Here is a 14,836-nt window from a genome sequence, read left to right on the forward strand (position 1 = left end):
CTGATCGATACGAAACAAATATTGAAATATGCACACACACGCATAAATAAATCTGTGAATGTGAATAAAATAAAAACCTCAACAATTTGTATCCCAAGTGAAAAAAATGAAACAAACAAAGTCTAGAGGTAAAAATAAACAAAAGCAAATAAATATTTTTTTTTTTCAAAATTGTTACAAATTTCTAGTTGAATAGCAAATAAACAAACAAACAAAGTAATAATGAGATTTATTGAAGAGAAAAAAAAAATTGGAAAAATTTAATCTTTAAATAATGACAAAATTTGTTACAATAATAATTAGTAATAATGGTAATTTTATTTGTTATTTGAACACATAAGCACACATACATGTATATAAGACGAGTATACATTTAGTACTTTTGAATTTGAACACATATATTTAAAAGGATATTAGAATTTCTTGTTTTTGTTTTTTAAAGGATGTTTGTTTTCATTTTTATATTATGCTAAAGGCGTTTAATTTATTATATAGCACAGTTGGTAATTTTGCAGAATAATTAGTTGATTTAAAAGAATTAAAAATTGAAAAATTTTCTAAGAGTGATTAAATTTCAGTTTTCGTTGTTTGTTTTTCTTTTGTTATTAACTTAAACAAGTACATAGAAAATTTTGCCGATTCAAATGTAATTCCATTTTGTCATATTTCTTTGATATTATAGATGAAAGGAGCCTAGGATATGCACAAGAAAACCTCTTTGCTCTAATGAAACCATTTGGAGTTTCCATTTTTATTTACATGCTTAATATGCTTAAAAGCCACTGGTTAATTTGCTTTAGGCTCAGAAAAACTAAATGCTTTTACGATATAGCTACAGTTCTTTCATTAAATAATCATTGGAAAACAAAATGAATGTCCAGTCTAATTTTGTTTTTGGAAGACAATAGTACCAAAGTTATAATAAAGTACGAAAAATTTTTTTTTGTAAATTTGTTAAAATTTTCTGAGGAATCAAGAGAAAAATTTAATAGACTAATTAGACCAATAATTGAAATTATTTTTGATGTTTTTGCTTTAATATCCAATTGATTACAAACTATTGAATGAATGGCAGTTTTCTCTGATTTTATAAATTTTATAATTAGAATAATAATTAATTTTAATAAATTCCGAATTTCAATTAATTTAAATTTAATTTATGTTACGATATCCGTTTATCGTAAATTAATACTTTATCGTAAATATTTATGGAAATTTATTTTTTTTTTAATTTTTATAATAATTAAGCCCTTACCGAATTATAACAATAATAATTAAATTTTATTATAATAAGAACCTTTAAAATTAAAAAATTAATGATAAATTCTAACTTTTTTTAAAAAAAGATAATCGAATTAAATTACATTAAATGAACAATTTCTATGCTAAATGAACAAAGCAACAAAATTTAAACTACTTAAAAAAAAGGTTCATTTTCTATTATCATTTAATAAATGCTTGCATATTATTACTAAATTTAAATTTGGTATTTATTAAAAAAGAATTCAATTTCCTCTACATTATTTCCGCTAATTTCTGTAATATAATACTAGATTGCACATTTCAAACCGCATAGGCATAAGTATGTTATTTTATAAATTTGATTTTAATAACTAATAATTATTATTAATCATATTTATAATCTTCTTAACAACTCATATTTGTTTTTTTTTTTTGGTCCAGAATAATTTTTAACCAAATCTTCGGAGAGTACCATGTACTATTTTATTAAAGTATTAATAAAAATTCAACAAAAAAAAATTTACAACATATCCTTTTACTTTTAACATCAAAAATTTTAAATATAGTGTACGTATAAATATGCCAGAGTATGTAAAGAAAATTTTAAAAATTGAAGAAAAATTTTCGTATATGATTTGCAAGGAAAAATCAAGAATAGAACAATATTGACGAGTTCATTGGGATTTTATTTTATTCATTTTTTTTTTTTGTTATTTGGGAACAGATGTGTTTAAAATCCATTTGGGTTTGTTTTTGATTTTTACGTTTTGTTTTCTTTTTTATATTGGTATTATAAAAACCACTACCACCCATAATAATTATTTATTTCTATTTTTTTTTGCTACACAACTTATACATACTCATGTAGATTTTTAAAGAAAACGTCTATTGGATATGCCCTTAAGGTTCTTCTAAATTTTTGCGTAACCATAAACTCTTTTTTTTTCGTTTTGTTTTTTATATGCGTATCGTATGTGTGTATATACAAAAAGAATAAAATTGTTATAGCAAACAGGAGGTAATATTTACCCTTTCTAAACTGTTTACATATAAATAAATACGAGCCTTTCATTATCTTAGTTCGGCTAGTTTTCTTTTAAAAGAGAATTCTTTTATATGGAAATTATCGTTTATTACAAGTCGGAACAAATCGGCTATCACCGACTTAACAAATTGGAATCATTAGGTTAGGTTAGGTTGTCGCGGATTCTCGATGGGTTAACATAGGTCAACTAGGCCGGTTGTGGTACCGCCAGATCTCTCTTTTTCTGACCCTTATTCGGACCAGCCGGGGCTCCTTGGAAATCGGCTCAAACCCCATAACGCTTACACTCGCTAAGTCTGCAGCGCGTCTGAAGAAATAAGATCAAAGAAATCTCTGCCTAGGGTTCGCCAGTGCCGGATATGAGCATAGAAGGTAGGTAACTGTTTCCTCCTTCTCTTCGTCACAGCAGCTCCTACAAAGATTGTTTACGGGACGGACCATTCTTCTTGCATGTTCGCCAATCAGATAATAGCCCGTCGAAACCCCTACCAGAGCACTGATATTCTCCCCCGTCTGAGAAATAATAAGATTTCTTGTTTTTTATTATCTTTATTAAGCTTTAAAACTGCTTTGGAATATTAGTTGAGGGAGGCACGAATTGTTTCATAATAATATTGAGCTTGAAATATTAATGTACTAGTAAATTGTTATTTTAACAAAAAAAGGGCAGTCAGTTTTTTATTTTTAATTTTGTATTTCGGCTTTGTTTTTTTTTTTGGAAAATTTTATTTTGCCTTAAGTTGCTGGTTGCGAACCGAAATAACGACGAACTTTATTATCGTAAACGAACTAATACGATGGACGACTTGTACATACATTTATAAGTACTATCAATATTATTTTAGATCATCTTTCATATTATAATCACTCTAGAATTATGAGATTATTCGACCAAATGTAATTATTATTGAAACCCTTTTTCTTATTCGTATAGTTCTTTTTTTCAAATATAATATACGTATGTGTCCTTAAGGCATATATAATACCAAAAATCTATATATCCTTTCGAAACTAAATTCGTTCTTATTCTGAATACACTATTGCTATTTATAAACACATTTAATAAATATTCTCCCTTCATCATTAAAATAAGTTTTGAGTTTATAAAATTTTTTCTATACATTTTTACATTGATTATAAAAGAGATGTTGAGTTGAGGGTACACAATTAAAATACATATGTATAAAATGTAGTATAAGCAAGTATGTATGTATTTAAAATAGTGCAACATTATGGTAAGTATAATAGGATGAAAATTACTACTGTTTTGTGGTTTTTAAGTTATAGTTCAAAAAAATTTCAACTCTTTTCATTGAATTTATGTTTAATTGTACTTAATTGATTTTGGTAAGAAAAGGTAAAATGTTTCACTTTTGTTATAAGTTTTAAGTGGTTCCTGCATTTGGTTATAAAGGCATATATTCTTGAATAATGAAAATAAAATTTTCATGCCCAATTGTTTTCATTGTTAATTTAAAATGAGAGCTCTTAGACATAACAATTCTACAAAAATATTTTATAATTGGTATAAGAAAAGAAACCGTTAATTATAAAGTTATTTTTTTTTAGGTAATAAAATTAAAGGAATTATATCGAATCGGTAATTTTCGAATTTTTTGGTCTGTTCTAATATATATTTTCTCTGGCCACTCTCCCAGGCAGAAGCGGGCTGTTGTGTAGCGTAAACCATAGTTCGCTGTTGGGCCGTATAGTCCATTGCCCCATTAGGGGCAGAATATTTTTTGATATTAATTTATATTAAATCTGAACTAATATTTAAAACTAAACTTAGATATTTGGGAAGTAGTTTTATGACCCCCAGAGGAGTGTTACTTGGCTGCAGTACGGCAGTTTGTTAAGGCTTTAGACTAGATATAGGGTTATGTAGGTGGAGATTAGAATCACAATACGAGATTTTATAAGTGGACGTGAAAAGGGTCACTTCTATCAAAGTTTGTCATGGCAAATTCACAAAGCTCAGTAAAAGTGCCTGTGGCCGAAATTGTCTCCCTTAATTTTTTTTTGGTTGCCGCCATAGGTGGGGTGATTTCACTCTGGTAAGTAATGACGGGCAAATAATTTACAATTTCAGATATTTAAAAAATATTTTGTATTGACTGATATTGGAATTTTTTCGTTTTCTCTTTTTTTTTTTGGTGTCTTTTTTAGCCTCAATAACTTTTTAACCATATTAAATATGACATCTTTTTACCATCAAACATTATAATTTGTCTAATAATATAACGACCCCAAAAAAAAATTTTTTGCACTTATCCTTATTGTCATCAAAATATTTTTCTACTATTTTTTTTTTTCTTTAATAGGCTTATGAATTAATACATGCAAGAGTACGGAGGATGTATAGAATGTGTTCTTGGATTTATAATGCTAAAATAAGATGATTCTTGTTTAAATTTGTACAGATTTGCGATATTAGGATTGTATTGCATCTCTAGGATCTGTCCTCGCCACCAATTAAGTATCAGACGTGAGATATGAAGTACTCTCCCTCCCCGCCACTTATCTTCTCATTGTAATATATTGTAGCTATCAGTTTTTCGCAGCATCTCATTTCCTCAGAGAATCTATGTGAATAAATTTTCCAAAATTTCATTATATTTTCGAACATTTTCGAACAATGATGACAAATCGACTGCCACTCAATACGTTTCCAATATTCCTTATAATAAGTGTGGTATACAGCCCCGGATTTATCATACATGCAAAGTATGCATTTGCAATGGGCGATAAAAAATAGGGGCGCCATTGAAAACTTAAAAAACCCCTAAATTTAAAAAAAAAAAATTTTCACCCAAAAAAAAGGATTCCAAGTTTTTTTTTATACATCAATTTATAGCGAAATTAACTTAATAAAATCTAATTACATGCAAACATAATATTTTGTTCCTACACATATTTTCTATTTGCACCATATAACAAAAAATGTTCATAGAATTAAAATTACTCATACATTTCTTTACTCTACACTACTCTTTCATTCTTATTTTTTATGTACTGTATATGCCTATAAACACAGAATATTATTTCACACAGCTGTATACATTCAAACGTTCATATATATAAGTGAAATCGTCTCATATAATATACATACATATATAGAAGCAATGTACGCAACAAATAAAAATATTCAAAAATACACATGTACACATAATTTATATTGTCTAATATGAATAAGATCAACACTCATGCGTACACATATAATTATCTCATAAAGCAAAATTTTTATTTTGCTGAGATTGCTCCCTATCAACACTCGCTCGTACACATATAATTATATCACAAAGTAATGTTTTTATTATGCTTAGTGGCTACACTCGTTCGTACACATTATATTTAAATTGTTTCATACATGCAAAATTTTATTTTTGCTTAGTTGGCGCCCACTCACCAAACAAACAAACACATTATTATAATGTATTACTTTTCTGTATACTATTGCATTAGTAAACAACAAGAACAAAACAAAAAAAACACAAATTAAGAATGAGAATAGAAAGAAATTAGAAAAAGAGAATGAGAGCAATATTCTTAAATGATGGAATGGAAAGCATAGCTTGATATTGAGATTGTGTATACCAATATTTTGTTTTTGTTTAACAACAAAAAATTTTGAATGAATTTTAAAATTACATGATCGTTATGAATTTCTACTACTATGTTCTGCTTTCGTTTTTGAAAAAACTGTTATCAATCACAGAATTAAATTTTAATTGATAAAATCTACTACTTATATTGAATTGAAAAAATGTTGTTTAATAATCAAGTGAATGTTAAGAATTTTTATGCTGAATTGATGTAGTGTAAGTCATCCAAAAAATAAGAGTAAAATGAAATGGCGCATAATTTGCTTCACACATTTATCTCCAAAATTAAAACAGTTAAGCAAAACGACATTCTGAAATTTCAAAACCACGAGCCTATAAATACCAGTAAATGCATTTATTTTAATAAAATCTAAAAAATATAATGAACAGTATAAAAGCTTATAGCTATGTACATAAAAAGCTTAGTTTTTAAGTCACAAATTTTAGAACGAAACTTTGATTTTCCTTAAATTTTTGAATGCAAGTCGAAACTTTTTTTATACGCTGCTTCATTTCTCAGGCGATTTGTGAAATAAAAAGCCAAATTTTACGAATAAAAATAAAAATAATTATAAAAATAAAAATAATTTTTTACTTTTTTTCATATTCAAATAAGCTGTGAAAAAGTTCATTTGATATAATTTTCATAGAACCTTTTACAATAAGTTTCACTTACGTCAAAAAGTAAATTTTTTGGTTGTTAAAATCAAAAAATCAAGTTTAAGTGATTGATATAAATCTGATCATAACTTCATAAAAAAACGTACAGTTAAATAAATTACCTTGTTTTTGAATTTATAAAACAAAAAATTGAAAGTTTAGTTCCAGACTTTAATTCTATAATTCAGCACAATAAGGTTACAAGAAACTGCTTTATGATGCACAATGTGCAATGCCTATTAAATTTTGTTCACAGTAATAAAATAGGTGAAAAGGTTGAAGGGGGGGGGGGGGCGCACTTTTTAGGAACCGCTTAGGGCGACGAATACATCAGAACCGCGCCTGGTGGTATATATCTTAAAGTTGACTACTACAACGCTACTCATAAAAATTTCCTAATTTTCTATTTAAAATTTATATTTTATTGTATTTAGGGTGAAAATATTTTAAGGATCTAAAAAAATGTTGAACTTTTTAAGTGAAAGACAAAGAAAACCAGTTATTCTATAGTAAAAAGAAACAAAAAAAAACAATATACCACTTGACTGAGGACTATTACACGTTGTTAATATTTTTTGTTATTATAATTTTTGAAATAATGGGGATAATATGAAGTTTTTGTGTTATTTTACATTGTGCGAAGGCAATTTGTGTAGTATGAGTAATTGAGGTAATAAAGTCTTTGTGTAAAAATAAATTGATACATGATTTTTTTTTCACTCTTTTGCATTTTGTGAGTATTTATTACATGCGTATAATGAAAAATTGAATTATAAATCTTTTATTTCACTTAAAAATTAATTTATGGATATGAAAATAAAAAATATGTGAAATATGCTTATGAATTTGGTGCTACAATAGCCTAACACAGTCAAAAAGCGAAATACCGTCACCGAGCGTACGATTACAGGTGGCCTATCTAAGCCAACCGGATGATTTCTTGGAGAATTTATCTAAGTACCCGATGCTAATTCTTGATATTTCTTCCAGTCCCGCCACAATTAACCAGCCCCATTCGACCAGTCTGATCCCGCTCAGAGCCGGACATTCGCAAAGATAGTGAAAAATGTTCTCCTTCTTGCCGTTTTTCCAGGCGCTGCGACAAGTTCTGCTGAAAGACACTCCCAGCTTAGAAGCATACTACCATAATGACCAGTGTTCCCACGGGAAATCCTATCAAATAGCTTCCCTGAATGGGACTTATAAAATATAGACGAAAATTATAATCTTTTAAAAAGGTACCGGCCTATCTGAAAATATAGTTATTTATGATTGAAAATGGAAGAGTTATTGTGAAAATTGAGGAACCCGAGTCAATAAGTTAAGTTACAGGAGTTGGTGTGGAAAGGTTAGTCGTAGATCACAAACCAGAATGGACGAGTTGGAGCCGAAGATTTGCGAGTTAGGACGAGTAGGATTGAGATTGAAAATTAAAACAAAAATAATTTTCTAAAACTTACATCCATATAGTGATTAGGCTTATGATCGGGATTGGACTTCATTCTAAAATTTAAAACAATTTTGAGGTGCGGTATGTGCTGAGGAATTTCGGGGCCAATTTTACAATTTCTGATTATTGTTATAGCTTTACAAAATTTTCAAATTCAACTGGATTTCCTTTTAAAAGTTCTGGTACAGTCTCGAAAATTTTTATTTAAATGACCCATAAAATTATAGATTTTTTAAGTAACTCGATATGCGTTTTTGAGCTTAAGATGGAAAAAGCAAATTGTTATTTTAACTTACTTTAATGTTTCATTTTGACTTTTGATTTCTATTTGATATTTACGCGATTAAGGATTAAAATTCTTTTTTTCATTTTTTAATTTTATTATTTTTTTTTTTAAATGCAAGTCATACACAAAAATGGTTATTTTAAGTTTTTAAGTAAAATATGAGAAGAAAAAAAAAAACGAAATATTAAAAATTATATTTTTTTTTTGAAATTGAATTTAGTACTTTTTTCTTCCTTAAATCCTTTGGGAATTTTAAAGGATTAGTAAAAGTAATAGGAACACTGAGTGGGAAAATGGAAAATTTTTATTTTTTTTTTTTTTTGCTTTTTTGGTATCTATAAAATATTTACGATATTTTGTTTATTATTTTTCTTATCTTTGACTTTTCTTAGATTTTGGGTTGTCTAGCCATTTTTAATTGCATTTTCATATATTTTTTCTAAGCTTAATATAGGTTCTTTTTTTTTCTTAAATTCTTCCAATTTAAAAAATGAAATAATTTGATTTTCATTAATTTCCATTGCAATATGATTAAAATTTTTTTCCAAATATTCCATTTTCTATTCCATTTGAATTGTTATTGAAAATATGTAAAAATTAATTTTATTCTTAATATTTAATATCATTTTTTAAAGATATATCAGTGCATTAACTAGTGTATATTAAGATGGGAGATAAGCTATAAGAGACAGTTTCAAATGAAATTATAAACAGAGTACAATTTGTTAAATGAGCGGACCCATATACTGAGAAAAGTACTTTAAATAATTTGAAACATTTTTGTATAACTTAATATATAATTGCGCTCAAACCTATTGAGAACTTATACAAATTGAAATAGATAGATTAATAGATTTAGGGATCAATTTACTGACCAGAGCGTTATGGTTTATTGTGACATTCCACATAAAACTAAAGTACTTCTATCAGACTATAAAGATCTGTGTAAAGCCAATTATCTGTTGAAGTCAGATTATTGCAACAGCCTGAAAATGCCACCTTGTAACTATACACAGACAAAATATGCTCTGCCATATGCTTTTATTCTCTTGTAAGAGAATCTACACGCGCTATCCACAATCATTTTTAATTTGTGCATATATGGTAATTGAGTCGAAACTTTATATGGTCCGAAATTAAAGCTTTCCTTATATATAGTCATATTGAATTATAAATTATATAAAATTGTTTATTATTTTAAAAACCAATTAATATTTAATTATAATTTATTTGGCATTTCATTCTCTTCCTGTTATTCTTTCAATTAATTCTTAGAATTTAGATTTTTCAAATCTTTATAAAATTATTAATTATTTTTTTTTTATTATTATTTTCTTTTCTTATTACGATTACCTATTATTAATTGAAAAATTTATAAAATCATTTCAACCGTATATAAAATAATAAGATAAATAAAATTTATATTTTAATTTCCACCTTTTTTTGTATTTCCATCTATATACTTATGTACACAATAAAAAATGTTATAATCAAAATATGAAAAAAGTTTCTTAAAAAGTGATTTCAAGCGATAAATTACAAATGTTTTCTTATTTAACAATTACAAAAGGTAAACAATAAATAATAGTTTTAATTTAAAAATTTATTTTATTTTCAATTCATACAAAAAAGAAAATTTTATAAAGTAAAATGAGAAAATAACAATTAATAATATCATACATATTACTCTATATTATACATAAAATATTCAGTATAACAGAAATGTATACAGAATATAAAAATATAAATATAAAAATATATGCAAATGTACAAAATTAATTTTCCATTTCAATTAATTTTTATATAATTTCCTCTTTTTTTTTTATTTTTTAATTCATAATTTCATGTTTCATCATTATAAACTTTGTTTTCGTCTCGTTCTAACTAACAATGAAATTCTTTTTATATATAAAATGAAAATGTAAAAAACAAAAATTAATAAATAAATAAAATAATACGAAAAATAATAAAATGAAAGAAAATAAAAAAAAAACTCAATTTAACTTGTGAAAATCCCATTATAATAAATTGTTTTTTTTTTTTGTTATACACATATTTTGTTATACAGATATTTCGTTCTACGTATAATTTGTAAACAATGAATGCTTGTTAGACAATATATTTTTTGTACATACTGTATACATAAAAATATGCAACAAATTTTATTTTCTCTATTAAATTAAATTAGACTCCTGCCGGAAAAACAGAATTTTGAAGTTACAACATCAACATTTTCGATATTCTACTGAGAAAAGTCAAATATTTTAAATGAATAGTGATTGGTATAAATTGAGTTATAAATTGATATTACTTTTAAATACTTATATTTTGCTATTGAAAAATGTTCCTGAAACAGTTTTGAGTAGTTTAAAAATGAAACCATGTTTGTTATAGAAAATCTGTTATACGATGGTATAAAAATTAACCTATAAATTTAAATAGAAAATATAATATGAATTATTTCCTATACAAAAATAAAAAGGGTAAATGCATATAAGGGTAAATAACTATAATCCTCTCAACTATTTCTTGGTTAAAACTGTTATACGAGTACGGTTAAACAAATTTATTTTCGAAATGGAAAGGAATTGTGAATAATAATATCAAAGGTAAATTGTATTAATATACTTTTTTAAATTTGTTATATTTTAAATCGGTAACTGATTTGATATTTCTAACGAAAGGAATTACACCTATATAATACTTTTTAATACATCATAAAAAAGCAGTTTTACATAGTTATTTCGGATAGTTTGTTAATTGCTTGGTTTGGCTTTAAGTCGTTTCGGTATTGTGTTATATTTCTACCAGATATCAGTTCAATTTTTATCATTAGTATTGTTCAATTTTTAAATAAGTTTTGACTATATACTGTATAACAGAATTTTAATAGAAAACAACGTTCTACTTACCAACTACACTTAGTCATTCAGAGAGAAATTTAAAATATTATATACATATTATATTAAAAGGAACGTAAGTATTAAGTTAAATGTATGCAATTTTATTAATATTCAATATTATTAATAATCAATATATTAAGTTCTTGCTGCAGCAGGTTCATTGTCGTTAATTATATACATTTAATCCACATCATTATTACTATTATAACAATTATTAATTTTGTATAAAAGAAACAAAAAAAAAAAAATCTTATTTTTAATATCTTATAAATTATCATATTTATATATGTAATATGTATATAAAATAAGTCCCTTTTATTAATATACATACGAGTACGTATAAAATTGAGTCGAGAGATAAATATGTGAGAAAATGAGGAATAAAAATCTTGTTAAAGAAAATGAATTATTTCTATATACTCGTAATATAATATGTATAGGGTGATTGAGTGGGCGTAAAATATTACAAAAATTATATTGTATATAATATTAATATTTTTTATATACATAAATATATATAATTATGTTTATAATATGCTTATAAGTATGAATATATAGCAACATAAAAATAATATAAATAAAACTTTTATAATAAAAATTTTTATTGTTTACTTTTTTTTTTTTTTTTGAATGGATCCTTTTGTAATGTTATACTGGTAGATGTATTGAAGTATAATTATATTGTGCCTATAAAAAATATGCTTATGGTGGAGTTTTTGTTATACATATAAGATTATACATATACCTATATACTCGTATACTTATATTATTATTTATAATGTCATAATAATAATCAAAATAATGACAATATAATTGTAATAAGTAAAATGTAAATAAAATATCCAATTTATGTTTTCTCTTCCTTTATAATATTTTCATTTTTATTTTTTTTTGTTCCATTGTTTGTTTATTTTCTCATTTTTAAGGATATACAATAATAAAAATTATCATTTATTATTATTATAATATTTTTGTATTTATTTTTGTAACAGAAAAAAAAATAATGAAATTGTAAATATAATAATAATAATAATGATAATAAATGATAATAATGATGATGAAATCTACAGAAAACATTATTATCTCGCATTTATTTATTTTCACTTTATAAATTTATAATATATAATATACAATTTATAACTGTATATACTACAGTAAGTCCACACAAATATAATTATATGATGTATTGTAAGCATATACAGATACGTATATTATATTGTAATGTTAATTGTTATACTGGATTTATTATTTTTTTTTTTCACAATTTATATGACACGAATATTTTTTGGAAATAATTTCCATTTTAAATGTAGCATATTGTTATACAAAATGTAGGTATATTTTGGTGGAAATTTAAATTGAATAGAAAATTTAAATTTGGTTAAAATTAAGAATTATAAAAAATATGAAAATAATTAAAATTATATTGTAGAAATGGTGGATGTGAAGAAAGAGAAATTGAGTAAATTTTAAAGTAAGAAATAACATACGGGAATTATCCGCTTAAATAATATGAAATAGCTTATTTGTAAATCGAAAATATGTACGTACAACTCCGGATTTTTTTTAAATTTCATATTTCTAAATAATTTCTTCCATTTTTGTAAATGATTTTTTTAGTATAGCTTCTATATAAGCAGACTGTTAAAAATGAGGTGTATAGGTTCATTTAAAATCGAATTTGAAACAAGAATATTTGTGGTTTATGGAGTAGAAAATGCTTCGACCATAACGGGATTTTGTTTAACGTGATATGATCCAGTTCACAATATAAATACCCCCCCCATATTATATACACATCTATAGCTACATATTAAAGTAATATATTGTATTATACTAAAATATTCGTAGCGTATTCAAAATAATACGAAATATTGATTGAACCAAATTCCGATAAGTTGTGACTAGATAAAGTATATGATAATATACAAAATTTATATGTAAGTATTTTTTAAATGAAAAATATCAAAAATTGTAAATTATTAACAAAATTTCTCTTAAAAATGTGTGGAGCTGACCATATTCAATTTATGTCCTCGTGTATTAATTTTTCCGTAAAATATTTAGGACTCAGGCAATTTTTAAATGCGATGGATATTTTGCAATAACTGTTTGATTGTAAACTTGTTGTACATCTAAGGAGATGGACTATTGTCACAGTTGCTTGTGCCTGCGCTTAAATATAAACCTGTGAAGTATAAATAAGCCTAATCAAAAAGTTGCAAAACTAAAAATTTTATGTCCGCCTGAGCCCTTATAAATGCATGTAGTAAAAAAAATCAACTTAAAAAATAATATTTTAAATCTTGAAACTTAAAAAAAACCTTTTGAATTTATTTCTATCAGATGGCGGTGAATGTTAGCTTTAATCATTTACGATCATACAAAATTTGTTCTATGGTTTACTGTGAATCATCATAAGAAATAAATTTCAATTGGTCTTCACTCTGTACAATAAATAAAAATTGTTTCAAAACTTTTGGATACACGGGGATTTGAACTCAAGGATTTTTTTATTACACTTAATTTATGAATAACACGTTTACACCATTAACCACAAAGACATATTTGTATTTGATGTTAAATATAAGTTTTGTTATTTAGCAACACTAATGTATATAAACATATCAAATCTCTTATGCTGTATACATTGTTGCTTCAAAGGAAAAAAGAATAACATACTCAATTTCTTCTTTGTTTGTTTTTTTTATTAATTTCCCTCTCAATTCGTTTCAGTTTATTTCTCTCTCAATTTGGAAGATTTTCCATTATTTTTGTTGCTTAAACATTTTATTTGAAATTTATTCAATATTTTTTTATTATTTCCAGTTTCTTAAAATATGAGTTTAAATTGTGAGTATATTCGTAAGAATCGTAATTCGTCAGTATGTATAACATATTTTGTGTCCGTAAGTGTGTATATGAACTTATTAAATTTGTATAGTTTTCATATTTTTTTCAACTTTCATTTATTTATTTTCCATGAAATGGTTGTTAGGCGTGGTTGTTCAACAAGAAGGTGGGAATAATATTTTTTTTTTACTTTTATTTTAGGTAAGTAAAATTTTAATATTATTATTTAATTAATATTATATTTAATATAATGAATTAAGTATATAATCACTGATAATTGAACTTTAAATTATATGACGTACCTGAACTCGAGCTTCAGTTAAATTTATTTTCATGGCCAAATCTTCTCTAGTGAACACATCTGGATAATGAGTTTGAGCGAATGCTGTTTCTAATTCTTCTAGCTAAAAATATTTAATATTTAATAATTATTATAATAAATAAATAATTTTTAAATATTTAAATTTGTGATATAAATAATAATAAAAATTGTGTTTTACCTGTTGTAGAGTAAAAGTTGTTCTATTTCGTCTCTGTTTTCTTCTAACAAATGTTTCATCATGTAGACCAGGATGATATGTATAACTTGTATCTTAAAAAAAAATAATTTATTACAAACATGTTATAAACCAATACGTTTTGAAATTTAATAGATTAAAATATAGTAGCAGAGTGATAAAAAATAATCCACAATATTCTGGGAGCCACAGGAATTCATTTATTATTTTATACATTTCAACTTTATACTTTGAAGTGTACAGCGCATAATTACGTTAGGGGTATATTTAATAA

The 14,836-nt window shown here is 25.0% G+C and overlaps 1 protein-coding gene across 1 annotated transcript in view; it reads right to left on the reverse strand.

Moving 5' to 3' along the window:
* The window catches only part of LOC129608242 (uncharacterized protein DDB_G0292186-like), a 142,113-nt gene that overhangs the window by 67,581 nt on the left and 59,696 nt on the right, over positions 1 to 14,836 (reverse strand). Inside the window, exons 3-4 of the mRNA XM_055519620.1 lie at positions 14,545 to 14,636; positions 14,347 to 14,448 (exon numbers count right to left, since the gene is read on the reverse strand). Of these exons, the coding sequence (XP_055375595.1) occupies positions 14,347 to 14,448; positions 14,545 to 14,636 (194 nt within the window). The remainder of the gene's footprint in view (positions 1 to 14,346; positions 14,449 to 14,544; positions 14,637 to 14,836) is intronic.

The sequence above is a fragment of the Condylostylus longicornis genome, unplaced genomic scaffold, assembly GCF_029603195.1.
Source record: "Condylostylus longicornis isolate FDR11 unplaced genomic scaffold, ASM2960319v2 ptg000031l, whole genome shotgun sequence".
NCBI lineage: Eukaryota > Metazoa > Arthropoda > Insecta > Diptera > Dolichopodidae > Condylostylus > Condylostylus longicornis.